The following is a 16,630-nucleotide window of genomic DNA, read 5'->3' on the forward strand; positions in this document are numbered from 1 at the left end:
TTCTGCCAGAGGTGCTGAGTTCAATTCCCAGAAACCACATGGTGTCTCACAATCATCTGTATTGGGATCTGATGCCCTCTTCTGGCGTACAGGCATACATGAAGATGGACGACTCATTAAAAAAAAAAAAAACAATAAAATTTAAAGCCAAGCAGTGGTGGTGTATGTCTATAATCCCAGTACTTGGGAGGCAGAAGCAGGTGGGTCTCAGTGAGTTCGAGGCCAGCCTGGTCTACAAAGCAAGTTCCATGACAGCCAGGACTGTTATACAGAGAAACATTTGTCTCGAAAAATAAATTTTAAAAAGAAGAAAAAAGGAAAGTATGTGTACCATGATCTCATGCCCATAAAGATGTTTGTATATACGACAAACATATACTACGTGAATACAAAACTGGACTATCAGAATTAGCCACGTTTGTCTGATTTAGATCACTTACAAAATTACATTTTGTGTAATTAAAAAAAAAAAAACTAGGATTCAGCTCCAAGTCTGTCGAATAATACCAATCAGAACAACTGGGAATGGCATTGTGTGTTCATAGTTCCAGCACTGCGGAGTGGATAAGGAGCAGTTCCAAGATAGCCTGTACTACAGGAGACTGTCTCTAGAACAAACCGACTGAACAAACAGCACAAGACAAAAACCAAAGTCCGTCACAAGTGAACTCCGTTCAGGTGTGCGCGCTAGGGGGCAGAGGAGCGAAGATAGGCAAGGTGGCAGGGGAAAGTCGCCAAAGGGGAGGAAGGGCAGCTGGGCTTTGTGGTCGCCAGGGGGCAGTAGTGTAGGGCAACCCAGACTACCAGCCCTGGGCCTCTAAAGCCAGGCAGGACAAGTCAGAGGTCACATGTCCCACTCCTATGCCTAATGCCCAAACCTAGGAGGGTTTGCGGTAGAGGATGCTCTAATCTGAAAGAGTCTGCCTTTCTGAGCAATCTTTTACATTAATACCACACTGGTGCCAAACGGCTCTCTCTTCTGCCTGCTTTCTTTTGCAACACCACAGCGGGGAAATTGAGTCACTGGGAGGAGAGGGGAAAGAGAGCCGAAGTCACCCTCCCGGGCCTTCCAGACGAGGGAAGGGGGAGGGTGCTCCAGGAAAACAAAGCGGGGTGGGAGGGGAGGCGGTTGGCTGGGCAGAAGCTGAGCCAGACACATGGAGAAACACTGCCCAGGATCAAAGGAAATATGACATTTGAAAAGAATGTGCGCGTCTGTTTGTGCCGCCGAACGGGGGGTATAAGGGAGCAGGGCCCGGGCTGATTTCCGGGTCTGTCCTCCATGGCTTCCCACCTCCGCCCGCCCTCCTTTTAGGTGCAGGAGAGTGGATGTTCTCGAGGTGCACCTCGTGCTCCTTGCCCGTGGGTTTCTCCAGTTCCGAGGTGAAGCAGGACGGCAATGTAACCTGAGAAGAACCGAAGAGAAGGGGGGGGGGGGGGATCAAACCAGGCCGTCTCCCCGCGCGGCTTCGGAACATTCTTCTCTCCCGCCCGCCAAGCCCCTCCCGCCGCACGGCCCTGGGCTTGCAGCCGGGGCAGCGCCGCACGTCATTGGGGTCCCCCGGGGCTGGGGGGGGTCCCCAGGACGGGCACGGGGGAGGACTGAGAGGAGGAGGGGCGCCGCCTCGGCCGCCAAGGAGCTGGGGCCCGTCAGGCCAGCCCCCCTTCCCTCTGCCCCGCAGAGCCTGTTTCTCATTAGAGTAATGGGCGCGGTCCCCGCCCGGCTCCCGAGTGTTTGTAAACGTCTGACCCGAGGGCCGGCGCTTAACCCTTTCGGTGCTGGCCTCGGGTGACTGCTGGGCGCGCGGCCAGAGCCTGAGGGATTGAAGATTAGAGCTCCGTGAGGCTTCTTAGAGAAGTTTGAAGCAAATGGTTAGCGTGCTGGGCAGGACGGTGACTGCTCCCCTGCCCCGCGGAACCTGTAGCCCAAATCAAGAATCTCCGGTCCCACGTTCTTTTCTTCCCACTGGGACCCCCCCCCTTTTTTTTCTTTTTCTTGCTTGCCCTTCCTAGAAACTCCAGTCCAGGTCTTCCTCCCCTGCCCAGGTGACAGGTGTCCAGCCCTGGGGCCAAAGTTTTCAGCTCCAGGCCCCTTCTAAACCTGGCTTGGAATTTAGGAGAGCCGGGAGGGGGGGGATGCCCTTGGAAGAGAGAGTCTTTCTAGTCTGCAGCTTGAGGGGGGGGGCGGGAGGGGGAGAGGGAGAAAGGGACCCGACTTCCTCCAAGGAAGCTAATTAATGGCCTATCTAGGCGGCTAGGACCAGGGTATCGGCAAAGCCCGGCCTGGATCTATGCCCAGAAGGGGCTGTGGGCCTTTAAAGGCTTCCTGGGGTTAGGAAAGTCTGAGAGGCTTCCCGGACAACTAAAAGTTCTGCATTCTCAGAAAATGGGAGGAGTGGCCGGTGGAGGTGATGGTAAGCAGTGCAAAAGCTCCCTGAAGGCCCAGGTACAGTGGTCTCAGCGAGGGTGGAGAAAGGAATGGCCTCCTCTCAGAACAGCCCAGAACCTCTCTCAGTTCCGCAACTCTTTCTACTCAGACTTGGATTGACAGCGCAGAAGCGGTGGCCTTTCTTGGGAGATGCTAGCTACACTACTTTTCAGATCTTAAGGAAGGATGTACCACGGACCCGCCACACTGGGAGCCCAGAATATGGCCTCTTTAAGGCGACTCGGATTCCCCCCACCCCCTCCCTCCACTGAGACTAAATAAGTTGAGGTTTGGGCTCCCAGTGAAAAGTGATTGTCACTACTGCGAGCCAATAGGTACCATTAGGGTCCTGTAACGTTTGAAGGGAACACTTTCCAATTCAGTTTTTTCTCCCCCTTTGGAGGGGGCGGGACTGGAGAGAGGACTAGGGAAGGAGAGTGGGGGAGGACTAGGGGCGCGTGGTTTTCCCATCTCATCCCTGGAGGAGGGGCCGGAGCATCCCTGGTAGCCAATCAGGGACAGGCTGGGGGGGCCGCTTTGAAGAAGTTTGGGGGAAAAAAAGTTTGGAAAAGTTTCTATAATAACGAGGGGGCGTCCGGAGGGAGGCGGCAGCGACAGAAGAGGGGGTGTCTCAGAGAAAGGGAGGGAGGGAGCCACCCGCGCGTGAAGCTACAGCAGCGTCCAGAGCCTCCCCCTCCCACCCAGGCGGGACCTGGGGGCTCCGGCCGGACCCATGGGGGCGGCAAGCTGCGAAGATGAGGAGCTGGAATTTAAGCTGGTGTTCGGGGAGGAAAAGGAGGCCCCCCCGCTGGGCGCGGGGGGCCCTGGGGAAGGTTAGTGTGGGGCTGGGAAGGGGTCATCTGGCCAGTGACTGAAGGGCCGGGGCGATCTGAGTTAGGACACTTTGGAGGTAGTGAGCCTGGGGTGGGGGTTGAGGTGGGTCAGAGGTTGAAGGGAGCTGAGGGACTACCAAGGCTGAGGAAGTGAGGCTGGGGGCCATGGCACCACTTTTTCCTTTTTAGGTCGTGACTGGGGTGGGAGTGGGGGTGTTGTTGGCTACGCGCCGCCTCTGGGCTAGGCCGGCTGTCTCTGTGATGGGGGGCAGAAGGGAATCTCGGCCCCCAAGAGCCCGGGGTGCCGGCTTGGGAAGGGGAGGGTTGGTTCTGGAGTTTGAGGCTTTCGGACCTAGGCCTGGTCCTGCAGACGCGACGCCTGGGGCTGGGGGCTCTTTCGGGCAGCTCAGGGGCACCCCTCCCCCTCCCCCTGTCTAGCCGCAATGAGAGGCAGATGGCGGGGATCGAGCCGGGGGCGGCGGCCGGCGCTCGCACGGAATCCGCGCTGCCCGCTGCCCCCACCCCCCTGTTGGCTGGGCCCCCGCACGCATCACCCTTCGGCTGCACCCCCGCCCCCTTTTGGGGGGGCGAGGGAGGAGCCACCTCCCCTTGTCACCGCAGACATGCCCCCATCCTTCCCACCCCCAGGCCACTGTTGCGATGGTAACTGGGGTTTCTGCCAACACCATTTGGGGGTTTGGGAACCGTTGCTAATTGGGTTCATGTGTGAGTCGCCCCCGGCCCAGCCCAGAGCCTGGGCAAACACACCTCTAGGCCGAGCTCAGGCACTCCGCAGCCTAAAGTCCTCACCTTAAGTCCCACCTTCTCTAGTACCCTAGGACCTAGGACCAGGGATTCAGAATATGGGGTTCTGGCATGGCTGTATCTCGTTTCCATCTTCTGATGTTCAACTTTGCTTCTGTCCTGAGACTAGGAGACCCCTCCTTAGATGAGCAGCATAGCAGACTTTGGGAGCTAACCATCCAAGGAACCTAGACATTTCACCAGCTTCTCTCTCCCTATCTCCCTCTACCCTCCTTTCCTTTTTGACAGAGCTGGACTCAGAGGATGCCCCTCCCTGCTGTCGTTTGGCCCTTGGGGAACCCCTTCCTTATGGTGCTGCCCCTATTGGTATTCCCCGACCCCCACCCCCTCGGCCAGGCATGCACTCACCACCACCCCGTCCCGCCCCTTCACCTGGCACCTGGGAGAGCCAGCCGGCTCGGTCGGTGAGGCTGGGGGGCCCAGGAGGGAGTGCGGGGGGTGCTGGGGGAGGTCGTGTTCTCGAGTGTCCCAGCATCCGGATCACCTCCATCTCTCCCACGCCTGACCCACCGACCTCGCTAGAGGACACTCCTGAAACCTGGGGAGATGGCTCTCCTAGAGATTACCCCCCACCAGAAGGCTTTGGGGGCTATCGAGAGGCAGGAAGCCAGGGCGGAGGTGCCTTCTTCAGTCCGAGCCCTGGCAGCAGCAGTCTGTCTTCGTGGAGTTTTTTCTCCGATGCCTCGGACGAGGCCGCCCTGTATGCAGCATGCGACGAGGTGGAGTCTGAACTTAATGAAGCAGCCTCTCGCTTTGGCTTGAGCTCTCCACTGCCTTCGCCCCGGGCTTCTCCTAGGCCCTGGACCCCGGAGGATCCATGGAGCCTCTACGGTCCAAGCTCCGGAGGCCGAGCGCCAGAGGATAGCTGGCTACTCCTCAGCGCTCCTGGGCCCATCCCAGCCTCCCCGCGGCCTGCTTCACCCTGTGGCAAGAGGCGCTATTCCAGTTCAGGAACCCCGTCTTCGGCCTCCCCAGCTCTGTCCCGCAGGGGCAGCCTTGGGGAAGAGGGTCCAGAGCCACCTCCACCGCCCCCATTGCCTCTGGTCAGGGATCCTAGTTCTCCAGGCCCTTTTGACTATGTCGGAGCTCCAACAACCGAGAGCATCCCTCAGAAAACCCGGAGGACTTCTAGCGAGCAGGCGGTGGCCCTGCCTCGGTCTGAGGAGCCTGCCTCGTGCAATGGAAAGCTGCCCTCCGGAACAGAAGAGGCTGTGGCTGCTCCGGGAGGTCTGCGGAAAGAGGTGGCTGGCATGGACTATCTAGCAGTGCCTTCTCCCCTTGCATGGTCCAAGGCCCGGATTGGGGGACATAGCCCCATCTTCAGGTGAGGGCCAGATCTGGCAGCCCTGTGCTCTTCAGCCCTTTCTCCTCAGGGAGCAGGAAAGTCGAAGGACGGGTTTAAAGACAGGTCCTGGTTCCAGGTGTGTTCCACTTCTCAGAAGAGCTTCTGCAACAGGACCCCAGCAGCTAATTGGTTTTAAGGCAATTTAGTTTAAAAACAAACATCTCCCCAAAAGCCAGCAACTGACAATGGGCTGTTTCCTGTGGACCTATTAGAAAAAGCCTTTTCAGTATTCTAAGAATGGTTATCGGTTATTGTAAACCCCTTTAGGGTTCCCACACCTCCTGGCCAGTCCTGTCTCAGGCAGTTTGATCTTAGCCTATGGCTGATTTAGACAGAACAGGTAGAAGAACCCTGTGTTCCATTACAAGAAGCCCACCACTAACTCTTTGCCTAGGTGCGGGTCTTAAGAACCCCACTTAATCTGAATAAAGTTACATGCATTTGCAAGTCAACGAATTCATATTGAAACTTGCCTTTCTATCCCTTCTAGTCTCTCAATCCTGCCCATTTCAATAGTCCTAACCCCTGAGCTGTCAGACTGAGGTGTCTCCATCCTGAGAAGTTTCTAGAGGGAAACTAGACTCGCTGGGATTCCCATAGGCCAATGTTTCTCAACTTAGGCAGACTACTGTGTCGAGTTGGACAATTTCTTGTGCAGGGCTGTACTGACTGAGCAGCCAGCCTCCTAGGCCTTTATTCATTAGACACTAGTAGCAGCTTTTGCATTCGTTATGGTAAGTAAAAGACTGCAAAATATGGGGCCTGGGGGAAGGGGCAGGAAGTTACCAGTTGAGATTTACTAGCCGAGTCTGTAAGGGCAATTTCAGAAAAGCAGTCCTTAGCCCTTGCAACTTTTCCTACTTAGCCCCAACTAGCAGGAAGGAGTTGACCTGGTAGCAGAGAAGCCTGCCCCTAGCTTCTACTTTAGGCTTCTGCCCTCAGCCTTTCTATTTTTCTGATGCTTTTTCTGGTCTAAAATGGCACTTCTGCATTGTACCTGCCCTCCTAGATAAGAGGATGAGTTCCTTTGGGTTCCTCTGTTTCTTGGTAAAACCTTCAATCCTTTGTCCAGAACCTGGGAGAAGGGAGTCTCAGTGCTATTGCCATCTTTCGTGCATGAGCGCGCGCGCGCACACACACACACAAACACACACATCTTCAAAGGACCTTGTTCCCTATCATTTCCCCTGTTTCTGAGATTTTGGAATTGACTTTTGCCGTGATTTCTTATTTCTCCCATACCCACACTGCCTTCTCCCCCACACACCCAGTGTGATGCTGATGGGGCTGAGGTTCCAGACGACCATACTCTCCTCTTCCACCCAGGACCTCTGCCCTACCTCCCCTGGACTGGCCTTTGCCCAGCCAGTATGAACAGCTGGAGTTGAGGATTGAGGTGCAGCCTAGAGCACACCATCGAGCCCACTACGAGACAGAGGGCAGCCGAGGTGCTGTCAAAGCTGCCCCTGGAGGTCACCCTGTGGTCAAGGTAAGGGGCAGAAGGCGGGCCGACTTTCTTTCTCTTCTCCCGTCCCAGATTCCTGCAAATGAGCTTCAGCCATACACAGAATCATGGCACTGCCCTTTCCCACAGTCTCAGCTGTGACCCGCAGGCAGCCCAGGGGAGGGGCTGGAACCGGGGAAGGAAGGGTACACAGCAAGGACCCGGATATACTTTCTACTCTTCTTTTCTGTTCTCCTACACCCCCACGCTCCCCAACTTATCCCAGGGGACATCAGCCTCATGTCTACTTTGGAAAATGGTGACTCGCCAGATGTGGGGGAGGGTTTCAGCTGAGGCCAAAGGTCACTGGGAGTTAGGTTTTCTCTATATTGAGTTGGCCTAGTCTTTCTTGGAAGCTCTTCCTCTTTTGCCCAGCCCAGTTTGGGCCTTCCAAGAATAACACTGTGAACTTGACTGTGAACATTTTCTCTACAGCGGATACCCAGTTTCCCACAGGGAATCCCTTACAGGGTATTCATCTTTCACCATTCCCATCCTTGGACAGGAAAAGCCAAGGATGGATAAAGGGTGAAAGACACTGGGGCTTTCAAACAGGTGCTTCTGTCTCCCCCTGCCAGCTCCTAGGCTACAGTGAGAAGCCGCTGACTCTCCAGATGTTCATTGGCACTGCAGATGAAAGGAGCCTGCGGCCGCATGCCTTCTACCAGGTGCACCGTATTACTGGCAAGATGGTGGCCACGGCCAGCTATGAAGCTGTAGTCAGTGGTACCAAAGTGTTGGAGATGACCTTACTCCCAGAGAACAACATGGCCGCAAAGTAAGTCCCCAGTCAACTTTCCCCCAGCCCGCAGAATTTAAGACCAGAAAGCCCCCACTTTCTCTCTTTCCCAGAAGAGCTAGATATCATCACTCCAAGTCAGTTTCCAGCTTTCTAGGCAAGTGTTTTGTGTAGCAAGTTTTTCTCTGCCTGGCAAGACAGCTTGCAAATAACGGCACAGAGACTTCTTTTATGAAAGAAAAGAATTACGAAAATTATTATGAAAGCTTGGCCTATAGCTTAGGTTTGTTCCTAACTAGCTCTTATGACTTAACCCATTATATTCATCTACATTCTATCAGATGGCATTACCTCTCTTCTCTTGCACCTCCTCTTTCCTCTGCGTGTCTCCTAGTGCCTCAGCTCCTCCTCTTCTTTCTTTCTCTTTGGAAGGCCCATCTATTGCTCCTGCCTACCTATTGGCCATTTAGCTTTTTATTATGCCAATCACAGCAACATATCTTCACACAATGTACAAATATCCCACAGCACTTCCCCCCTTTTCTCTAATAAAAAGGAAAGATTTTAATTCTGGCATAGTAAAACTATACACAATAAGAACAATTATTAAGTAAGGACCACATTCACAATGTCCAGTCCATTTGTATTTGGCAAATTTGGAGAAAGTACTGTATTGCCTACCCTATCAAAGTTTTATACCTAAACCACTTTCTATCATAACTATGTATTGCCATCCTAAAAAACATCTTTTAGACCTTAAATCATCTTCTTACATAATCACTTTAAGATTTTATGTTTCTCAACCTTATAAACTTTACATTTCTTATGCAAGTTTCTTTTCTGACGTTGATAACAATAAACTGTAACTATTACTATCTCGTCTTCAACCCCCATCAAAGACCCAAGAAGAATATACTATTACCTGAGTAAACAGGAAGTGTAGAACAAACAACTTCCAAAACTACAGAAACGACAGAGACAGCTGACTGCCTAGACAGTCACCCAAGGTTCATCTGCAACATTGGGGCATCCACCTTTTGCCTATGGGCCTAGAATATCTGACAGACTTTCCTGTGAAGCAGGAATTTTTAAAGGACTGTCTTACTTGTCTTGGCAAAGTTCAGCAGCTGCTTTCTTTTGTGTCCTGTTTGTCTAGTTTGGACAGCACACTGTCAGCAGTCGAGGCAAGGGCAGTTTCTTGCCCAGTGGCTAGCTTTGCCACATTGAAAGCAAACTCCATATGGAGATTCTTTGATAACCATCATTTCTTTTTTGAAGAAAATTGGTGCTACCAGGAGCAGACATATCTCACTGTCATCAAAAGCTTTATGTTATTGAAACATCTTAAATTTCATACTCTGTAGATTTCTGAAGTGTTTGAAGACAACCCATCTAAGAGATATCTGTTTAACCTTGAAAACTTGACCATCTGACTACAAGTTTGATTGTTAGATGACTAAGAACTAACATGTCTTTATTTATTATCCTCAATAGCTTTCAAGGGCTAAGCTTTACATTACATTTTTAAATGAGCTGCACAGGTATAATACCTTAAACAAGAGTAGAAACATATATACAGTATAAGAAAATAACCTTAAATTTGTATCAATATACAAAAATCCATACCAATGTAAAATAATTGAGACTAGTGGTTCTTCAAAAGTAGGTGCAACAGTCCACCCTTTTATCCTATCATTCTATACTCTATCCCTCTTTTTTCTTTTCGGAAAGAGATTACTGAATCTAATCTCCTTTGTTCAGCTTTTTTCCTGACCATGACCAACAACAACTTGTAACCAACTCCCCCTAAGTGATGATAAACATTTATAATCTATTGAAAGACCAAAACACCCAGTCCATCTCTCGGGAATGTGATGTCCTGTTCTCTAGACTGATTCCTGCTGTCTGGGGGCGACAGAATCTTCAGGGGACCCTGAGAAAACTGGGATAATGGTCAAGTCCTGGGAGAACTAGCTGTATTATTTTTTGTTTAGTCTCTGTGTGATGGGAAAGTGTAGAACTTATCTGAAGTCTTGGCTGGAGAGTCTGTAAGACTGGACCATCTCAGCTAGCAGCTTTGAAGCTGTTCTGGATGTAGAATTTTGAGGAAACCGCAACAGAGACACTCTGAGAGGCTGGATCACCTGGGCTACTTGTCTTCATTGGTGTCTGGTTCTTTTTTTTTTTTCTGAAAAGCAAACTTTTAAAGGTAGTATATACATCTGTATTAACACAAATATGGACTGTGCAGTGTGTACAAGAGAACTAAAGATGATTTTTGTTTTATGTTTGAGCAGGTAAAAAGGCATTTGTAAATTTTATGGGTTTTTTTGACTGTATAACCAAACCTCATACTGTGCTACATGAAAGGATGACATGTAATAATAAGTATGAATACTCTATACATAACAAGATTTATCATGTCTCCTCCAGTCTCAGAGCTGTTCCCATAGTAGAGAGATCAACATATATATATATATATATATATACATCTCCTGTCTTTTTTGGTTCCTTTTTTCATGTCTGTAGCTAAGGTTTTCAGGAGGTTTTTCCCTCAGTCAAACCTGATCTTTATTAATTTTGAAGAGAACCATAACTTTTTGTTTCCTGTGGAAACAAAGGCATAGCCTCTTCCCCAATGCAATATATTTTCTGACTTTTATTTTGAAGTAAAGGGGTTCTTAAAATATATAGGTTGATTTCCTTTAGCAGTTTCCATAATTCAGTGTCTCTCTGCAGCTATTGTTTTTTTTTTGTTCATTAACATTAAAAAATTTAAAGTCAACAAAGCACCACACAGGGTCCAGACACCATGTGTTTTTTCCCATCTTCATGTGGCTTTTTTCTTTTATATTACTTTACTCCCTCTTTAAAGATTTTACTTTATTATTTTTAAACTATTTATTCTTTTATGATTGCCTATACCCATTTTCTTTTTTCTCCCCCAGCATCTAAGTCATTTTTACGCATACTGTAACCTATTCAGAGGGTTTTTTTTTTTTTTGGCCTGGAATTGACTTTTGAAGCTCCTGTAGTCATACTCTTGCAGCATTCTCTGACACATGAGCCAAATCTTAAACCGCTAAGCTCTCTCATGGCCTCGCGGCTGGCTCTGCTCACTTAGGGTCAGTGAGAGTGGAGCCACTTGTTCAGAATTTTGTTTTCTTAGCTTTCTCGGGCCTTATGTGGACCGACGTTGGGCACCATATGGAGCAAGCTTTCTTGTCAGACTATCTATGGATCACCAGCCTACAGATAATGACCTGGAGACTTCTTATTAATTATGAGAGTTCAGCCTATATCTTAGGGTTGTTTCTAACTAGGTCTTATAACTTAAATTAACCCATTTATATTAATCTAGGTTCTATCACATGACATCATCTCTCTTCCATCTTGCATCTCCTGTTTTCTCTCTGTGTCTCCTGGCATCTCTTGCCTGCCTCCATTCCTCCCTGTCTTACTTTCTCTCTGCCAGGAAGTCCCACCTATCTCTCTTGCGTATCTATTGGCTGTTCAACCTTTTATTACATTCATCACAGCAACACATCTTACAGTGTACAAATGTTTTGCAACAATTTTGTACCATTGAGCTATAGCCTCAGCTCAACTTCCTCCTCCTTCTTAAAGTCCTGGGAATTGAACCTAGGGCTTTATATACACTAGACAAATGCTCTGTCATTAAGTCTCGTCCCCAGTCGGTTTCTGACCTTAATGTCTAAGAGAGTATTTTTTGACACTGGGGAGCTTTCTTGGAGGCCATGTGTAGATTAGAAAATGAACCGAGGGTGGGAGCTTCCCCTCTGGAAATGTATCACCGTCTCTCCTTTGGCTAGGAAGGCTTACCATCTCTCCTTTGCCTTCAGCATTGACTGTGCTGGAATCCTCAAGCTTCGAAATTCAGACATTGAACTTCGGAAGGGTGAGACGGACATCGGGCGCAAAAACACACGTGTGCGGCTGGTGTTCCGTGTACACGTGCCTCAGGGCGGCGGGAAGGTCGTCTCTGTGCAGGCAGCGTCAGTGCCCATTGAATGCTGTGAGCAAACAGGCCCCGGCCAGTTCTCCATATCTCGCAGGTCTTTTGTCTGTCTGTCACCCGTTTCCTCTACATAGTGTCCTGTGCCCTGTGTGTGGTGGGTGGCCCTATAGAGGACTCAGCTCTCCTTCTGCCATGATGAGAGAGAGGTGAAGGTGGTATTTTAGTTTATCCTGCTACAGACTCTGTCTCTCGGGGACGGTCCAGATGAACCTGTACCTCTCTGCCCTGTCTCTGTTTCAGGAGTGAACCTTGCAAGTCTGTGTGGTTTCATGGTTGCTGTTGGTTCTCTTTTCTATCTGCTCCTGGAAAGAGGGCTTCCCCAAGCTCTAGTGCTGGAAAGGGCTGTCCTTTCTGTACCCAGCCCCGCCAGACTCCTTTCTTATACTACTTTGCAGCCCAGCGCTCAGCACAGGAGCTGCCCCAGGTGGAGGCCTACAGCCCCAGTGCCTGCTCTGTGAGAGGAGGGGAGGAACTAGTGCTGACCGGTTCCAACTTCCTGCCAGACTCTAAAGTGGTGTTCATTGAGAGGGGCCCTGGTGAGTACACCCTGAGGAGAGGAGGGGAGTAGAGCTTACAACCTGCAGGTGAGACTCTGCGGCTGTCACAGAAGCACCCAGCGAGCCTCCCTCATGTACAGTCAGTTTCTCCTGGATGTGACCACAGCTAACACATCAAGGATAGTGAGCAAATACAAGAAATACACATCCTGCTTATTAAAGTATTAAAGAGGAACTGGCTTTGAGACGGTTTATCATCATGAAAAAAGTATATGAAGTGAAGAAGGGACTTACAATTGCTGTGGATTTCCCTGAGCCTGTCCTGAGCTCGGAGATAAAAGCCCAGCTGTAACTATGGGGTGCCCCCAAGATGGAGCTGTAGGGGTGGAGAAATGGGAGACAGGATTCTGGGTCCTTCCTTCAACCCTTCTCATGATGGCCCAGCTCCCAGACCACAGTTAGCACCCTGGGGTGCACATCGTGAGTCTTGGTCTTAGTGCCTTCCTTCAAGATGGGACCCAGTCCTACCTCACTATCTGTCTTGTTGGTATCATGGGAGGGGATGTCTGAGTTAGCTGGCGGAAGAGTTCCAGGGATACTTCTAACATTCTCTCTAGGTCCCTGCCATTTCCCTTGGTCTTAGATTGTCTTTTGACCCCCTTGGGGACAGTTTTAAAACCTGTCTTTGTCTGGTACAGCCAGACCTGCTAAGGATCTTTTTAAATCTGATTGACTCCAGTAGGAGGGGGAAGGGAGGGCGCTGGGGCAGTGGGTGGGCCCTAGAGCTAGGCTGGAGCTCTTTCTCTCCTGCTCAGATGGCAAGCTGCAGTGGGAGGAGGAGGCTGCGGTGAACCGGCTACAGAGCAGTGAGGTACCAGTGTCCCCGGGGTACCCAACCTGGTGGTGGGGTGAGGGGTGGAAGAAGTAAGGAATTCTCCAGAGGGTCCCCTTAGAGGCAGGTGGAACTCTGAGTTCGGGGGCAGTCCTGGTCTACAGAGAGAGTTCCAGGACAGTCAGTTAGAGACCCTGTCTCCAAAACAAACCAAACAGACAAGGTCTTTGCCTGGGCAGTGGGGATGGCACCTTTAATTTCAGCACTCCAGAGGCAGAGACAGGTGGGGCTCTGTAAGTTTGAGGCCAGCCTGGTCTACAGAACAAGTTCCAGAACAGTTAAGGCTGTCCTGTCTCAAAAAATAGTAAGAAAAGGAAAGAAAGAAAGAAAGAAAGAAAGAAAGAAAGAAAGAAAGAAAGAAAAAAAGAAAAAAAAAACAACAGAAAAGGTTACTTCAGAGTAACTTTTTCTGGCCTGGAGGGTCTAGTTGCTTCATCTCCAGGGAACTGACTTTGCTCCTCAGCCTAGACTAGGAGATAAGGTTTGGGTTCATGGAAGGGTTGGACTGATATAAGACCTCCAAGGACTTGTGTCTTCTCCTCTGTCCTAACTAGGTGACACTGACTCTGACTGTCCCTGAGTACAGCAACAAGCGGGTATCCCGGCCAGTCCAGGTCTACTTCTACGTCTCCAACGGGAGGAGGAAGCGCAGTCCTACCCAAAGTTTCAAGTTCCTACCTGGTGCGCTCTAAGACTGCCTGTGGTGGGGGTGGAGGGGAACCCCAGTGTGAGGGGATAAGGGGCAGATGAACCCTCGGAAGGGAAGGAGGTTGGAAGGTGTGTCCTGGTGGAATTGCCAGACCCTCACCAGCCTGCTGCCTCCTCATCTTCCCAGTGATCTTCAAGGAGGAGCCCCTACCAGACTCATCTCTCCGGGGCTTCCCTTCCACGTCGGGTCCCCCATTTGGCACTGACATGGACTTCTCACCACCCAGGCCCCCCTACCCCGCCTATCCCCATGAAGACCCTGCTTATGAGACTCCTTACCTGTCCGAAAGCTTTGGTTATAGCACCCCCACTCTATACCCCCAGACGGGGCCCCCACCATCCTATAGATCAGGCCTGCGGATGTTCCCTGAGACTGGAGGTACCACAGGTTGTGCCCGCCCGCCTGCAGTCTCCTTCCTTCCCCGCCCCTTTCCCAGTGATCCTTATGGAGGACAGGGTTCTTCTTTTGCCCTGGGGCTTCCATTCTCCCCTCCAGCTCCCTTTAGGCCTCCTTTACCTTCCTCCCCGCCCCTTGAAGACCCCTTCAATCCCCAGAATGCTGCCCACCCATTACCTGCTGAGGGCTACAATGAGGTGGGGCCAGGCTATACCCCTGGGGAGGGGGCTTCGGAGCAGGAGAAATCCAGGGGTGGCTACAGCAGCGGCTTCAGAGACAGTGTACCTATCCAGGGTATCACCCTGGAGGAAGGTGGGTGTGGGACTGGGGGCTGTGAGTGTGAGTGAGTGCAAGAGACCGGTTTGCGTGTATGCTTGAGGGCTGGAGCTTGGCTACTCAGAGACTGGGCAGCCTTAATGTCCCAGGGTAGTCAGGAGTCTCAGGAGCAAGTTCTTGGTGTATGTGTGGCCACCTGAATTCAACACCTTAATTCTGAAGGGCACACGGAGTATCTTCCAGCTTTTTTTCTCTGTCTCTGCCCTCCTCCCTAATCACAAATTTTCAGCCCTAGAAGTATTTCAAGACCATTCCCTCTAGTTCCCTGAGTTGTAGATTCAAGCATTGAGTCTCAGGGAGGGACAGTGGCTTGTGGAAAGCTCAGTTGAGTGTTTTCCCTTACCATATCCTTCTCTGGTGACTGTAGTTTGCTTTGGTGAAGAAGACCTCCCTCATTTGTCTCTTCAATGCTCAACCTACGTCTGACCTGCTGCCACTGGCATAGGCCAAGCTGGCTATGATCCAGGGCTGGGACCCCACATGGATGGAGTTGGACACAATTTAGTTAGGAGCAGATGTTAAGAGACATTAGGGAAACTGAGGCCCAGCCAAAGAGGAATCCAGATGTATCCTAGCTGGAGGCTTGCCTGGAATTGAAGGGGGGCGCGGCCTCTGGAAAAGGAAAAGGCCCTGCCTTAGCCCTATCTTTCAACTGCCCTCCTTTACAGTGAGTGAGATCATTGGCCGAGACCTGAGTGGCTTCCCTGCCCGTCCTGGAGAAGAGCCTCCTGCCTGAACCACGTGTAGTGGCCCCAGAAGCCCCGCCTCCTTGCCCTTTTAACCGGGGCGATGGCTCCAGAAGCTTGGGGGCCAAATCTGGTTTCTTTTTGCCCGGCTTTTATCTTCCCGTCCCCTTCTCCCTCTCCCAGCTGAGGGGTGGCCCCCGGCCTGGTGCTGCCTTGAAAGGGAGTGAGAGTGTGGATAGAGGCTGAGGCCGGATGCCAGAACTGACGGACGAAGATGCTGTCCGGGCTGTGGTGCGGGCAGGCTGGGCAGGTTGATGGGTAATAAAGTGCTCACTGACCAGCACTTCAGCCTCCAGAGCTCCTTGGAGAAAGAGGGGATGCAAGCTTCCTCCAGCTCCGTGCGTGCGGAGGAGGCTGAGAAGTTGGGAAGAGCTGGGGCATGGCTTGGAGCGATGAATCTTAAGGGTCTCCCTGATGGAGGGGGTGAGGGCAAACAGAGGGGCTCCCGAGGCTCCCTGGCTGCAGCTGAGGTTGGAGTTCAGGATCGGCATGGCTTCTTTATCCTCCCTGGAAGTTCAGGTTCCTTAGCTTTGGGATGAGACTTAGGAATCTTTTCTGTTCCCAGGTCCCTGTATGTTGTCACCACCCAGATGATTCTGATTTATAGCCAAGGTGGGAAAAGGTCAGTCCAGCTTCTGACTCAGAGAAAGAATCTGAGGTTCAAAGAGAGAAACAGGCCTGCCTAAAGTCACAGCGACCCAGCAGTACGCCGAGCATGGTCTCCCAGACTCCTGTCCCCATGCACCCTCCGACGACACGCTAACCTGAAAGATTGGGTTAGACTTGCACATCCTTTGAAGTGAGGGAGAGGTTGAGAAAGAGTTGGCATGGGCTTACCCATAGAATCTCCTATCCTTGACGATTGTGAAGACAATCAGGAAGTATTTATCCTTTAGTTGTTAGACTTCAGGAAGCCTTGCAGCCTTCCTCAAAGCTCTGAATTCCTGGGGCTCACGGCATGCATGAGCTCCAGGCTTCCCTTGCAGTTACGCCCATGCTGGCCTTCTGCATAGGTAATCCATTGTCATTAGCAGATCAAGGCAGGAAGCCTGGTTTGTTCCCTGTCCTGATGGTGGCTGAGACCAAGGCGCAATGAGCTGGTTAAGAGGCAGACTATCTACCTGCTTACCTGGAGCCTGGCGCACAGGCTAGGTATGGAGCCCAGTCAGCCTGAGAGGGTACCCTCAAGACATTCAGAGAGCCAGCCCTTGGAAATCTTGCCTTGCCTCAAGGCTGCTTGGGTCCCTGCATTGTCCACTGAATCCAAATAGCCCAGGGAAGTCGCAGGAAAGTCACAGAAACTGAAAGACTGGAAGGTTGAAGAACCCAAGTGACCTCTTC

General features: G+C 51.1%; 1 protein-coding gene across 1 annotated transcript; it reads left to right on the forward strand.

Moving 5' to 3' along the window:
* Nucleotides 1-2,221: 2,221 nt before the first annotated feature.
* Nfatc4 (nuclear factor of activated T cells 4) lies at nucleotides 2,222-15,572 on the forward strand. Its single transcript, XM_050126168.1, has 10 exons — nucleotides 2,222-3,261; nucleotides 4,315-5,410; nucleotides 6,758-6,920; nucleotides 7,514-7,713; nucleotides 11,538-11,710; nucleotides 12,109-12,249; nucleotides 13,026-13,081; nucleotides 13,657-13,783; nucleotides 13,938-14,519; nucleotides 15,212-15,572. The coding sequence occupies exons 1-10, from the start codon at nucleotides 3,162-3,164 to the stop codon at nucleotides 15,277-15,279; spliced, it is 2,706 nt and encodes a 901-aa protein (XP_049982125.1). The 5' UTR covers nucleotides 2,222-3,161; the 3' UTR covers nucleotides 15,280-15,572.
* Nucleotides 15,573-16,630: the final 1,058 nt, after the last annotated feature.

The sequence above is a fragment of the Alexandromys fortis genome, unplaced genomic scaffold (assembly GCF_014885135.2).
Source record: "Alexandromys fortis isolate MF-2015 unplaced genomic scaffold, M_Fortis_MF-2015_v1.1 scaffold_258, whole genome shotgun sequence".
Taxonomy (NCBI): Eukaryota; Metazoa; Chordata; class Mammalia; order Rodentia; family Cricetidae; genus Alexandromys; species Alexandromys fortis.